Here is a 15,488-nt window from a genome sequence, read left to right as displayed (position 1 = left end):
AGGAACACACCTATAATGATAACATGATGTATAGATATACCGGATACGGTATATTGTTTGTTACAGCTGGTTTTGTTAGAGGTTATCAATAGTAAATAGACTCCTATCCTGGTAATCACTTATGGGGCCTACGAACGTACCAATTTAGGGGCATTTTCTAAGCAATCTCACTAGCTTAGAACATACCCCTACATCGTTATGTGTAAAGGGGAATAGCGATAGGGATGCGTGGCCACACGTGTCACTATAACCAGGCAATTAGTATTCAGCATGCTGGATAAATCTAGAAATACAGTATCACTGGGCAGGGTCAGTGTTCTCATTGGAGAACACTGGCTTGCTCAGCACACAGCTCTGACACATGCCTGTGTGCTGAGCGATCTTGCTGAGCGTTCTGAGCAATCTAGCATCGCTCAGAACGCTCAGCAATGTGCTTCATATATAGGCCCCTTAAGTCAATACTGCTGTGTTTTTATTGATACATAAATACAATAAAACCATTCCGTGCATTTGTACAATACAATAGAAAGATTCAGTGCATCGGTACATAATAATTTACAGTGAGTCCTAAATACATGCCCCTGATGGGAAGCCAATGCAGGAGCTGTGATGCCTTCGCTTCACAATGAGAGTCCCCAGAAATACAGTGATGCAGACAAGGATTATAATGCAGATTATAATATATAGCTACTTAATCATTAAAATCAAACCTATGACAACCAATCAGAAATTCCTGTAATAGGGTGTATAACATCCACAATTTGGTGCAGTCTAGTAGCAAGTAACCTGCATTGCTATCAGTTGACAGGTAAATATAAAAAAATAAGTGTAATAAGACTACCATATATACTCGAGTATAAGCCTACTTTTTCAGAACATTTTTTATGCTGAAAAAGCCCCCCTCGGCTATATACTCGAGTGAGGGTCCCGCTTGAGTCAATAAGTTTTCCCAGTTTTTTGTTGTAAAATTAGGTGCCTCGACTTATACTCGAGTATATACGGTATATCTCTGCTGCCTATAGAACATGTGTTTCACCTGGGTTAGGCTTGATCACCCAAAGTGCTGGCTCCTATCCCCATGGTAGGAGGACTTCGCTTGTAGTGATCTCTGAAACCAGGTAAGAGGGACTTCATTAAACTTGTAACCGACATGGGCAGAACATGTCACAGGGGATGCACCCATTCTGAAAAAGGGAGTCCTTGGGCTTTATTTTTGGGTAAAGTACACACTAGAGCATATATTTGTAATCACTGATAAGCACATCTATAGGTCCAGCAAGATGTTCCGGTCAGGCGCCATCTTTTTTGCCCTGATGGATTGCACCTGAACGAGGAGGGGGCTGCAAGTTCCACCTCTTTGGTCAGAAGTGTAGGTACAAATAAAATGAATACAACTTTGCAGCGTTTGCATTTGCCTGCTCACCTATTTGTGAGCATGCAGATACACTGCACAAACTCTGTACAATTAGAAATCATTGGACCCCATCAAGATATCAGAATATCATAAATGTATATCTGCCCCCCCCCCCCCCCCCCCCAATTTTTTTTTTTTAACTGAATAGAAAAAAAAAAAAAGTGAATATCCCATGGAGGCAAGTTGTCCTTGGTTACTGTATCTCAAGCAAACATACTGTAGATGTTATTGAAGAAGGAGGTGAAGTGAGTGTTGCTCACCATCGTGCACTCTTTACTGTAGGTCCTGATACATTGACAGTATGCGCATCAGTATGCTACAATGAAATAGCATACGACAATATATCTAGCCAGTAGCAGCTCATACCTTATTTTAGGAGGGGGGCTGCCGCTGGCCGCGATGCCTGCACCCCCTGCCGCATTGCTTCTCCTGGTTCAGCATTCACGTTCCAGGCACCTGTACTATGACAGGTGCCAGGATTGGAGCATGCGCAGTACCGACTTCTGTAGAATATAATTGACAGGCACCGGGACCAGCGCATTAGCAGTACCGACGTAGGTAATGCACATGTGGAGACTCCGGATTTTATGAGCTGCCACTCAGCAGCCCATAGTTCCAGAAGGCGGGAACGCCTCCCAATGGGACTGCCTTGGTGACTGGCAGGTCAGACTTCCAATAGGAAGTCACTGCCAGTTACAGTGAAGCTAGTGCAGTCTCACAGATTGCATCTGGCTTCACTACAGTGGCGGATTTTACCTAGGGGGGCTGCAACCAGTGGCGGTAAAAACCGCCACTGTACCTAGCACATTAACACAGATGCCCACCTGCCGTAATAGTGCTCATACACACATTGAAAAACACATAAAGCATACATGCATTTCAGCATAAAGCATATGTCGCCAGTCTCCTAGAACTAGAAAATATATACAGTAGGTCTCTGCTAGTCTGTTTTACATTTTAACTAGAATTACTCAGTTATTAACTTTATCAACCCAACGGCACTGACATAAAGGTTGAAGCAGACAACCCAGAAAAATATACTTAACTAGTACCTATACAGTGTGAAAAAAAAGAAATACTGTACTGGCCAGATTCGGATATAATCGTTGCTGAGCGATTTCGCACATCCGCTGATTATCGATGAACTGCGCATGTGTATGCATGGTGTCTGCTGCTACTTTTTTTGCTTTGCTAACTGTTTGTAAGGCAATTGACAGGAAGCAGCCTTCTAGGGGTGGTAGCCATCCATTTAGTAGGAGTGTTAAGAAAAAACGTCTGTGCTTGCTAAAAAAATGCCGTGTCAGGGAAAACACAGGCGTTCCCAAGCATTTTAAGGGAGGGTGTGTGACGTTAGCTCCAGGAAGGATAAGCCTGTATTCATCGCAGCCGCCGAGTAAGTCCCTGGCTACTCCTAGCTTGTGATGACTGCTGCCCAATGGGAAAATCATTCGATGGCGAGTGGCTTGCGGCAGGATTTGGACATTTTCGATTGGCTGCAAATTCTTCTCTAGCCGCACACATCCATTTGCACAGTGTGCACATTAATGCGCAAGGCACGACGTCAATAGAGCGGGACGGAGTCTATCTGTTCACTGTCCACTGCACATTTGCTCAGCAGCGATCACACTGGGCAATAAAATGAGCACTATCGCTCAGAAGAGCTAAAAATTTGTGATAGCTCTCATTTTATTTCCCAGTGTGCAGCATGTCTTGTTTGGAGCTCTGCTACCTAAAGTGGATATTTGGAAACTGCCCAGTGCCCTAAACTGATGAAGCCAATCACAAATAATAAATCTATGAATGGGCGTGGTTAAGTTGGGCTTGGTCTACATCAGTCATTACAGTATGTAGATAAGAAGCAAGGCTACGTGCGTTATTATAACATTAGTAAGGTGTAATTAAGTTTAAAAAAAAAACAGAGAGAAAACATAAAGGCCGCATTAAACCCATGAATCATTTTGCCACTGTTTTCCCTTATTTGCCAGTAACCAAGATGGCGTCTGGACTTTTCCTGAGCGTAAGTGACGTCACCACGCACGGTACGGGGGAACGGAGTAGCTGGCTGTTGAGGCTGCAGGCGAAACTACGGATAATCGGGGAGAAAGCATCGATTTTGGGCCGCATCGTACCACCCGGACACTCCGCTGTATCGCTGGCCTGGCCGTTCCGTTGTGAGGGCCCCGGGAGCCATCGGGAGATAAGATGGCGTGTGCAGTGCGGCTGGGCTCGGGGATCCTCCTACTGCTGGCGCTGGGGGCCGCGGCCTCGGATACCTCCTGCCCGGCTCCCTGCGTGTGTGAAGGGAGAATGCTGGACTGCAGCAGGAGAAGGCTGGGCCGGCTGCATGCCGTTCCTTTACCGGAGGGAATCACCAGTCTGTGAGTAGTCATCGGCTCATAGTGATATACCTGTATATGGTCTGCCTATTGCCTGCTGCCCCCCATGAGCCTCGTGTTGTGTACACATGTAATGCTCCGGTATATAGCTATGTATGTATTCATGTATGTGTGCGTGTGTGTTTGTATATATGCATTTGTGCTTGGATGGACTAGCCTTCATTCCTGACAGCAGCATTCTATCTATCTATCTATCTATCTATCTATCTATCTATCTATCTATCTATCTATCTGTGTGTCTTGCAGTTGTATTTGGAAATGTTGCATGGTAGCTGGTTTGTGTTCTTCTTATAAGCTGACCATGCAAGCTGGTTTTTCAAGTCCAGTGTTATGGGTTCACACCTAAAGATTTGTCTGTCCAATTTATCTGGTGGGAACGAAAATCAAAACTTTGCTCCTAAACACTGAATATTGGACAATGGTCACACACTGTTTTGTCCATTTTCCAGCATTTGGAAGCAAATGGTTGATAGTCATTTTCCTATACATTACCAGATCTTTGTTTCCACCAGACAGATAAATCTTTATGTGTGTGTACCCAGCTTATAGTCTTTTTGCTGTTAAGGTGTAGAGAAGGCTAATTGCCTTGTAAGATGAAGTGGCCAGATAGCTTTCCTGAAATGTTAATTGTCCCAAGTCATATATGTAGTGAATGCAAGATACATATTGCTGTGTACTACTAACTTTATGTCTGAAAACGTTGTTATCTTTGCGGCCACAGCCTACGCTACGGAAGTTACGTAGCATACGGCTAGTCGCGAGGGTTACTTTTGGGGTCCACACCACCATCTTTTACCTTTTAGTAATGTTGTGGTGAGTGGAGTGAGCCACCGAGCCTGAAGCGTGCAAAGCGAACAATCCCGATTCATCTAGTGGCTAACGTAACTGGCATAAGCGGTGGCCACAAAGATGAGGAAGTACCTAGAAATGTTATTTGGTCTTAAACTTATTATGTTGCTATATTGTATTCTTATTTTGTTTTCTAAACAAAACACTATCTACAAGTTGAAAGTGATACCCCTTTCACATCGCACTTTTAAAACGGTAAATTGCCGTTTTTTTCCCTTTTTAAAACGTTTAAGCCTGCACTGTGAATGCACCACAGCCGATTTACCGTTTAAAGTTAACTGGCATTTCGAACCGTGTAAAAAGCAGAGTCCTACACGGTTCCTTGCCGTTTTTTGTGCAATGTGAATGTGTACAATGCTATGCATTCACAGTGCAGGCTTAAACGTTTTAAAAAGGGAAAAAAAACACGGCAATTTACCGTTTTAAAAGTGCGATGTGAAAGGGGTATAAACCGGTATTTAAAACGGTAATCTGCAGCAATGTTAAGGCTCTGACCCGTTTTAATTACCGTTTTAAATACCGGTTTTTAAAACGTGTCGGCGATGTGAAAGTGGTATGAGTTAATTTTGGTCTGGATAAACATATGCAAGTGATGACCATCGGCTTAACCATCTGTCTAGTCAAATTGGAGCAGATTTTTCATAATTTTCTTATGATGGTTTAGGAAAAGGACCAAATGGTCAGATGAGATTTGCTTGTGTGTGGCTAGTAGACTTTTGAAGCAGTTCATTGAATATTGTAGTTGCGGCTGAGTTGTAAAGTCTTTTGATAAAGCGCATTGGTTTCAGATGTCTATCTACAAAATACTTTTTTGAAGGAACTAATCTTCTGAATGCACCATTAGATTTAATGTGGTCATATGGGCACTAGATATGTGCTTCAAACAATAGCAGTCAGTCATCATACTGTCAGTACGTATTCACAATTGTGCTAAAGTTGTGATGTAAAAAGATACTTAGGAACCTTAGATGGTACAAGCTTTAGCACTTAACATTTTGTTTTAAATGAAAGTTCTTGACTCCACGACCTGTTGGCTGGAGTATAACATTGGCTGTAATGATTTAACGGATCCGATACGATTTGCCGGCGGTCGGAATCCCGACCGCCGAAATCCCGACAAGGGGGGGGACATGGATCGCCCCCCCCTGCGGGCTCGCTGCGCTCGCCACGCAGCGGGCCCGGTGCCTCGCTACGCTCGGCACGCTATTTTATTCTCCCTCTATGGGTGTCGTGGACACCCACGGAGGGAGAAAGTTTCGGGATTCCAGTGTCGGGATTCCGACCGCCGGGATCCCGACCGCCGGCAAATTAACTGCATCCCGATTTAACACCTACTTTTTAAAAATTTATTTTATATACCTCCACTAATTATTGTACTCGTATAGAATACTTTTGTCACTCTCACCAGTCCCAGACACACGTCCTACTGTCAAAATTCCTTAACATATTAGCATACACCAGTGATGGCTAACCTTGACACTCCAGCTGTTGTTGAACTACACATCTTAGCATGCCCTGCATCAGTTTTACTATTTGGTCATGCTAAACTGCTGTGCAACCATGTACATATTAATATTCAACTCTTGATGCAAATCAGTGATTTTCCATGCTGTAATTGCACAATGACTTAAAAACTAGAAGAGTGGTTTGGGTAATGTTTTCCCCACATATAGCACTATGTGGGGAAAACTACTATACATAATCTATACATAATCTGAACTACTCTGTTACTGTGCGCACTGTAGTCATCTGATTGGCAACTTGTTTTTTTAGTTTTTATTCGACTGAATTCCAAGTTAAATATAAATGATCTTCTCATCAGTGACATTGTAATGAACGAGTACACAAAAATTTTTTACTATACAGGTACGCTATCCCGTACATCCCGTATCCAAATTATTCCAAAAAACGTTTTTTTTTGGAACAATTCAAATTATTTTAAAAAAATGTTTCCCCCCCGTAACCCTTTTTTTATACTTACCAAGTCCCCTGGTGTCCACAACAGGCCTTTAGCACTGTCTCCAGCGGTCCTAGGAGTGCATTGCGCAAGTGCGCACTGGTGACCTCGCGCAATGCACTCCTGGGACCACTGGAGACACCGGAGATGGTGCTGAAGGCCTGCCGTGGGAGCCGAGGGACCATCGGGGCACCACCAAGGGACAGGTAAGTAAGCCTAAAAAAAAAACATTCCAAAAACTGTAAAAACCTGTACTCTGTTAGTGCTTATGTAGCCAACAAGAAAATGTCTGTCACTAGCGTCCTGGCAGTCTGAACCTTTAGGATGGGATTGATAGTGTTCACAGCAACCAGTAGATGTGTCCTACAACTTTCAGTAGTACAGCTGGGTTCACACTATAAGATTGTGCCCAACAATGCTAATGACAAGACCAGTTCAGATAGACCAAAAGTATTCTCAAAGTGACTAAAATGCACCGTATACACTTCCCAATACAGGTTGAGTATCCCTTATCCAAAATGCTCTTGACCAGTAGCATTTTGGATAAGGGGTTATTTAGGCTATGGGAATTTTTTAATTTTTTATTATTATTCTTCCGTGGTCCCCATGCGTTCATTTTGTCAATCCTCCGAGGCATTACCAGTCCCAATGATGCAGTCTTTATACACTAGATGTCTAAACTCCACATTGCATTTTATGAATGATGCCAAAGGACAGAACCGACTTGGCTTGTATGGCACTGTATTGTGTGCTGATCCGATGAGTTTGGTGCTCCATACAAACAACACAATTGTAGGCCATACCTGATATAGACATGTTGGGCTGATAATTCCATAGTGCAGTGGTTCTCAAACTTTTTAGATAACTGCGTCCTAGAGTATCAGCCTTTTGTTTCATGGCAAACCTAGGTTATAATTTTTTTAGTTATTGCTAAATTTGTGTCACAATGGAGTGCCTAGGTGTGTATCCAACTTAAACTCCAAAAGACAGTACCAGTAAAATTTCTTACTCAAAGCAGCATTTCTTTTTTCTGTGCCGTTTAATAGCACCAAGATAACTGTTGACACATTTATGAGCTAGAGCACCCTTACATTTTTTGATAAGGGATTGCTCCAGGTAATGGGAGCTTTGGTTCATCTTCATCTGGGCATGAAGTATTTTAACCTATCTATCAATATTCATTACAGTGTGATTTCAGTTTTGTTCTCCTAAAAGAAAAAAAAAATCTATCCGTTTCTAATGGTGTGTACACACGGGGCAATATGATCGCTGCCAAAATATATTGCTCAGCAATCCTATTGCTCAGTGTCCCGTTTTCATCTGCGACCAGAGATGGTTTCTGATGAAAATAACACTCTGCCGGGAGAAGAGGCAGGGGAAGTCGCTGGTCGGAGGAGCATGCTCCTCCGACCAGCGACTGTTAGGGGGCTGAAAATGGGAGCACGCACCTGTCGATTTATTGCCGGTGCACACTCCAATCGCTGGCAATATGGTCGCTCAGCGACCATATTGCCAGAGATAAATGTACAGTGTGTACACAGCTTTAAGGTGCCCATACACGTTACAATTATTGTATACAATATTGTATACAATATCGCATCTCATAGCATATCGGTTTAGCGATGAGTACAAAAAGTATGTGCAGCACATACTTTTTGTACTAGATCTCATCTAATCTGATCTCATCGCAAAACCGATATGCTATGAGATGCAATATTGTATACAATAATTGTAACGTGTATGGCCACCTTTAGTCAAATAATACTATGGTTTTGTTCTTTCTTGTCGCATAATGCACAATATAACTTATATTCATTATTGGAATCTGGACACTTAATCATAAGCTATTGGGAGCACTTTCCAAGATATTTTTGCATTATGCTAATTTACTTCAATCTATTCTGAATAGTTTTCTGTAGTTTTAAATGTGATATTTAGCACAAGACACATCTACATTCCTGATTGTGGACAGATTCATGTATGATGGTTTTGTTTGATTTTGTGTGCAAAATTTTTTTTCAAATCCTCATGGTTCTATCCAGTGGTAATTGTGAAGACTAAGATCATTATTTATATGGTTCTGCAGTACCTAACAAAGTACACAAACAAATGAGCTAAATGATTAAACAAAGACTGATCAGCAGCACCCAATTACAGAGTGCATAAACAAATAAGCAAAACGGGAAGTAGTTGAAAACAATAGCGGACAAGTACAGGGTACATAAACATAGCTGCATCAGCAGATGACACTGGAAGAAGTATGGTTTATCTAAGACGGTGGTCTGGAAACAGGGGTAAATTACCCCAAATAGGATAAAAATGAAATTCCTGGGGGGTAATGTCTATTACCCCCAGGAATTTAATTTAATTGCATATAGAACCTATATCTAGATTTTATATGCAGTGACAGAACTTGGGCCGGCTCCAGCAGTGGTTGGAGTACTGAGTTCCTACATTCTGCCCGTGCCCTGCCCAGCACACTGAGTAGTCTGGGCTACCCACGGCTTCCTCCTATCCTCAGAGGTGAGAACCCTGATGCCGCCATCTCTTGGTCCGGTGCCGCCACCCCCTCACCCGGAACTCCGGGATCCTGTAGAAGCAGTTAAGACCACCAGGTGGACATCGGAGGACACCCAAGCTGCCTGGTCTCCCTATAGCTGCATTGTACAATGTAAATGTGTGTGTTCTGTATGTATGATGTGTGTTTATAGTATGTATGGGGACACAAATGTTTGCACTATAGCAGTGACCTACGGTACCATGCAGTAGTTTAAAATGAGGTGTATAAATAAATATAAAAGGTAAAAAATCTCACCACCACTGTTTTTGGATTGTGCTGACACCATTTATTTGATAGGGAGTGCAATTTTACAAGAGATCACTATACATTGTTTAACTGTTTTCATCAAGGGGGTATTTGTGGCGTGTCTAAATATATTTTGGGTTAAAAGGTAAAAAAGTTCCCTGATCTACGAGAAGGAAAAGTACATGAGGGTCCTGCTCATGCGAATTTATATTCTAAAGGATTACTGGGGATTACCTACGGTATCCAATTTAAAAAAAAAAAATAGCACTTTAAACTCTGCAACATGTAAAATAAAAAAAAACCATACCTTTCCAGTTGTCTATAGAAATCCGCTCCTGAGGTGTGAGCAGAAATCTGACCAAATTACTATAGGTCCGCAATGCTGTTTTGTGCGGTGCCGTAGGGCACTTCAGTCGGAAAATATCTCTTTTTGCTACTTAGCACCCACGAGTACTGGCATTCTCCGACATAACACCATGCTAATTTGAATCAACCTTAATGCAGGACAAGTACATAGTGTATGACATTTTAGATAAAATTGTAGGTAGAATCTGTTGTTGGATTACAATGTTCATTCACGTCATGTACAGACTTGCAACTTAAATTCTAATTTTACAATTAATTTACCTTTTACTATTCTGTTTAGCGCAATGGAATGTATATGTTGGCAGTTTGTGCAGCTTTTAAGAGCCACTGATAACAAATTTTGACTTATGCCGAAATTAAGGCATTTTCTAAGCGACTTTGTTTAGTTTGCCAAAGTTGCTTAGAAAATGCCCCTACATCTGTGTGTGTGTGTGTGTAGGGGCTATAGCTACAGCAATGCGTGTACCCATGCATCTCTGTTGCTGCCCGAGATTGATGAGCAGTGTCCGTCAATATCGGTATCAACAGTTTTCTCTCACTGGAGAAAACTGGCGCTGTCAGCTCACTCAGCACACAGAGCGCACAGCTCGCTCTGTGTGTGTGGGCTGTCAGCACTGTGTGCTGAGCAACAGAGGCGCAGAACTGTCTGACCTAGCATAGCTAGGTCGCCCTCCACACGTTGCTATGTGTGTAAGGCACAATAGAACCTGCTAATTCCTCTGCTCAGACCCAGGTTTTTTACCTGAGCGAAAACCTGGGTGTTTTTCTGCCTTCCCCCTCTTTCATAATACACCGGAGACCTTGGGAATTCCTGTGTCAACCTCTTTTAGACATAAGCCGGTTCTGTCCTGGCATTCTACAAGCCAGGGCTGCCAAGCTGCTCCCATTCATATACATGACAGTCTTATACACCCATACATGTCAAACAAAAACTCATGCACACTTCTTCTGCACCCCCCCACAGCAGGCAGAGTCTCTGTAACTAGGGTGTGCCAGCTGCTTTGACACACTGGGGCAGGATACTTGCAACTCTTCCCATCTCATTCTCCTCCATGCAGCCCCAATCAGCCAGTTAAGGCCCATACACACTAGAAGATTTTCATTTCAAAAGACTTTGCCAAAATCTGTGATAGTAGTGCGTACACACTGAGCTATTTTCCCCAAAGAGCCAGAGATTTTCAGGAGGCAAAAGACTTTGCTGAAAATCTTACATTATAAGGCTATTTACATAATGGGCTGGGTTTGATTTCCAAGGGTGGGAGCAGGGGCCGTTTTATTCAGTGCATTTCTGTTCTTGGGGCCTGATTCAGAACTGATCGCTGGACTGCGTACATTCTGTGCCCAGTGATCAGGTAAACGTTGCCAAGCAAACATTTTTACTCAACATAATGACCTGTAATGTTTACCTTATATAAGAAATATAATCTTATTTTAAACTTTTATTTGAATATATGGCGTTTTTAGCAGATATTTTGCAGATCTCACAGGGAAGTTGGCATTTTTAGTGGCTATTTTGCACATCTCACAGATGTTGGCACTCAAAGGGTTAATACTCTGCATTATCACATTCCCAACTATTACGTTTTCTATCTCAGTTGTATCTTTGTGCCATTGTCTAATCCCTTTATTACAGTATAAGCACCGTGAATTGGGCAGTAATGATGGTGTAATGGTTACTGCCTCACAGCACTAAGGTAATGGGTTCTATGCCCACCAAGGCCCTAACTGTGCGAAGTTTGTATATTTTCCCCGTGCTTGTGTGGGTTTCCTCCGGGTACTCCGGTTTCCTCCCACAATCCAAAAATATATTGGTAGGTTATTGGCTGCTAATAAAATTAACCCTAGAATGTCTGTGTGTGCGTGTACATGTGGTAGGGAATATAGATTGTAAGCTCCACTGTGATTGTTCAAATATTCTCTGTAAAGCGCTGCGCTATATAAGAATCCGTGTCCCCTTTCCCCACAATGACGAGAGCTGCCATTCTTACCTGACTCACTGCTACCATAAGAAGCAAAAACTGCATAGAACAGTTAAGCAATGCACATGTGTGCATTTCCAAAGCTTATGGAAAAGGTGTTCTTTTCCATAACCTACTATATGTCTGACTAAAAGGAAAAATCAGTTGACCTTTTTATTGGTGACACTAAACCCAGTAGTAGGACTGTCTCTTCTAGTCGGGGCACTGGCAGTTGATTGTCCTTTCTTCTTTTCTCTACATTCTAGTACAAGGGTCATGTTTTATTGCTTCTCAGTGAGCTGTGAAAGCTGAATGATCTGGTTTCTAATCAAATTTTTTTTTTTTTTTTTAAGGAGGTAAAATCTAGTTTACTTGCAGCAAGGCATATACAACTTAAGCTTTTGCCCCATACACACAGGGCAACTGGACGGTGCAGAGAATTTGTGCTAAGCCGCACACATGCAGTGTACCCGTGATTGTGCTGAGCGATCTCTGCTCAGCGGGGGGTTTTCCTATTCTTCTAGGCAAAACCCCATGATCTTAGCAGTTAAGACAGTGCATGCACTGTCTTTCCCTGGGGGTGATAGCGACGCGCAGGACCACGCATCACCATCGCTGGGGGGCATACACACTGAGTGATCCCTTCTCCGTTTGGGGCTGAACTCACCCTGTGTGTATGCTCCTGCTCCCTAAGAGTGTGTGTTTGCTTATGGAAGTTATAGAAATGGTTGATGTTAATAGTTAATCCCAACTACTAATAGATTATATCAATGTATGTGTAAAACAAGATAAGCCAACCAACGGACAAAGCCCAACGATGAAACGTGCATCTTTTGACCATACGGAGTGCCATGGTGCACACATGGGACTCCCGCTGACCACACCGATATAGCATGGCTACTTTTCTCTGATCTTGGTGAAGCACTCTTAAGGTGCTCACACACTAGAATAATTTTTTTGCAAATCGGCCGATTTTTACAGCAGATCGGCCGATCGCGATCAGATGCACACTCCTGCGGATCTTTTGCTAAATCTTCTGATCTTACATGCTGCATGAAAGATCAGAAGATTTAGCAAAAGATCCATAGGAATGCACATCGGATCTTAAGATAACTCTTTACAAAAGATGTGCGCTTGCCTGAAATCAAGACTAATTTATCCACACATCTTAAGATCACGGGTCTTTCTAGTGTGTGGGCACCTTTTATTGTGGAACCCTACTGGATTTGCATCAGTGTCCACAGGAACTTTATCTCAAAAAGGCTTGGCTTAATATATTTATTCTAATTACTGAGAGCTAGACCAGATCCCTCACCCAATGGGGTGGACCTGAACAGGTGGGCGTATGCACTGTAATTACATCAAACCGTACCTTAGGTCTTATCCATCAGCAAATTTTCTTTATTTTGTTAATCCACTTCCCACCCCACTAAAATTTCGAGGAAGGGGCACAGTGTACCTGTAACCTATAATGTGCTAATGTTCACTCTAGGGTGTTCAATGTGCTGGGCACCATGTGGGAAATAGGACAGCTCTGCATGCGGCTGATCAGTGGGTGTGAACTTCTTACTCTTGGTGGAATGTCCTTATAGAGATGCTCGGCTCCCCCCAAACTATCCACACAGTGAATAGATGAGCCGGTGGTGAGCACTAAACCAAAACTTTTCCTGCTCATGGGACACGGGAGAGGAGGGGCTGTTTCTGCAGGGCGCCTCCACTAGGAAAACAGTGATGTTACATTTCTTATTCAGATTCTAAGGCAGTCACACATTGAACATGCCACATATTTTAATCTGTAAAAGCTCTGTTCTATTTAAGCTGTTCTTCTAGAGGCGCACGCAGCTCACATGTTATGCACAATGTGAATTGTATCGTATATGGAGGATAGTTGTATGTGATCACATCTGTACATCACATGACCAATAAAATGAAAAGAGGAGCCTTGGTCACAACTGGACAGATTTTGTATAATTACTTTTATTGGTTACGGTCAGAACACAAGTAAGGAAATATCCCACAATATCCTATAATTATTTTTAATGATCTTTTGTCAGACAACATACGTTTATTGAATACTAATTCACATTCACTAATTTACAGTACTGTGTTATCCAGTTTGGTGACTATCATTTAGGTATTTGTAACACCCAGCAGCCTGGGAAATTGCCCATTATTGTGACCACTTTCATGACTGTAAAAATATCCCTTGGGTGGTTGTATAACCATTTTGTATTGTTTTTGGTCTTTTGTCCAGGAACCCCATATATCATGTCACAGTATTCTTTAAATTGTAGGTAAATTTAATTTTGTCATTGCTCCCCTGTTTTAACATGTATGTATGTATGTATGTATACTTATGTCAATGTATTTTAAGCAATACAGTAGGTCTTTTTATTTTTAAGGTTAATAAAGGTTAAATTTTATTATTGGGAAGTTTCTTATTCCCCAAAAAGATTGAGAGTATTTTTCACAAATAAAATAATTACAGGTTGAGTAACCCTTATCCAAAATGCTCGGGACCAGAAGAATTTTGGATAATTGATTATTCTGTATTTCAGAATATTTTTATATTTCAATGATGTATCTTGAGGTATCTTGTTGTACAAACACATAAAATACACACAAATCTATTTTATTTGTGCATTTAACAAGGCTACAAACATAAAACAAAGTTTGTGTTATCTCAGATACTGATTGTAAATGCCAAGCGATCATTTTCTTGCACATATTTAGTGCCAGTTACATATCCTGTCCTCAGTAGTGCTGTTACAGATGTCCCTAGTAAGTTATTAGCAAGAAAAATAATATTTTTTTCACTTTCTGGAATGTATGGATTTCGGAATAATTTGGAGAAGGGGTACTCAACCTGTACCTTATTTAGGTTATTAAAATATTACAGGCTGGATTAATTTAGGCTTGCTACTTACAGAAAATAACACGTAGCCTCAAACCCTTATGGTTATGCGCTATTCAATTGGGAAACATTTCACAGTGCCTAAGTGGTGCCTAGGATTTTTTCATACCATTGGGAATGGTGCCAAGTGAAGTGAGGCACCAGGCCCAAAGCATGGTGAGGAATAGGTTCTACACTAATTAAGAGTCTGTTGACCGGTTTCGACCTTGACACAAAAAATCATGAAAAACTCATGTTGACCTTTTGCTTGTATTAACGTTTTGACCATTGAATGGCCCCACCAGAGCTATTGGTTATTGCCTTCACAGCAGCCGCAATAATGCAAGAAAGTCCTACATTAAGCAGATTACTTGTTCAAATCTCTTGAGGCTGGAAAAAAAACTGCATTAGTGCACCCTATGGGGTAATTGAATAGCCGTGGCTACTTTTTAAAGGCTAATTGAAGATTTGAGGCTAATTAAGTCCAGCCCTGCGCCTGTTCTTTGTAGTACAGTCTGTCACTTAGTAATATCTCGTAGTGACATTGTATTAATAACCACATGTAAAAAAATGGATCCGATTGTTTCTAGAAAGCCATAGCTTCTTTTATATCTTTATTCCTCTGCATAAATAAATCAATAATGCAGAGCTGTTCAGGTGACATTGGGCCTTCTTGACAGTAATATCTGTAGTGTTTGAAGTGTTTATGGTTCTTGTAAAGATAATGCTACAGCAGAAATTATTTTCTTTCCCTTGCTGCCATGCCATTCTTAAGATAGTATTTATTAGATCCTAAGGACAGAGTTATATATGTCAGGTAGGGTCATTTTGCATATATTGTTAGCAATA

General features: G+C 41.7%; 1 protein-coding gene across 1 annotated transcript in view; it reads left to right on the top strand.

Annotated features, from left to right (window-relative positions):
* Window positions 1-3,464: 3,464 nt before the first annotated feature.
* Window positions 3,465-15,488, top strand: part of LRIG2 (leucine rich repeats and immunoglobulin like domains 2) — an 81,151-nt gene continuing 69,127 nt past the window's right edge. The window contains exon 1 of the mRNA XM_083172777.1: window positions 3,465-3,792. Coding sequence (XP_083028903.1) covers window positions 3,617-3,792 — 176 coding nt within the window. The 5' untranslated portion in view covers window positions 3,465-3,616. The remainder of the gene's footprint in view (window positions 3,793-15,488) is intronic.

The sequence above is a fragment of the Crinia signifera genome, chromosome 2 (genome assembly GCF_055691185.1).
Source record: "Crinia signifera chromosome 2, ASM5569118v1, whole genome shotgun sequence".
Classification (NCBI taxonomy): Eukaryota; Metazoa; Chordata; class Amphibia; order Anura; family Myobatrachidae; genus Crinia; species Crinia signifera.
The sequence above is the reverse complement of the archived record's forward strand: the minus strand, read 5'-3'. Positions and strand labels throughout refer to the sequence as shown.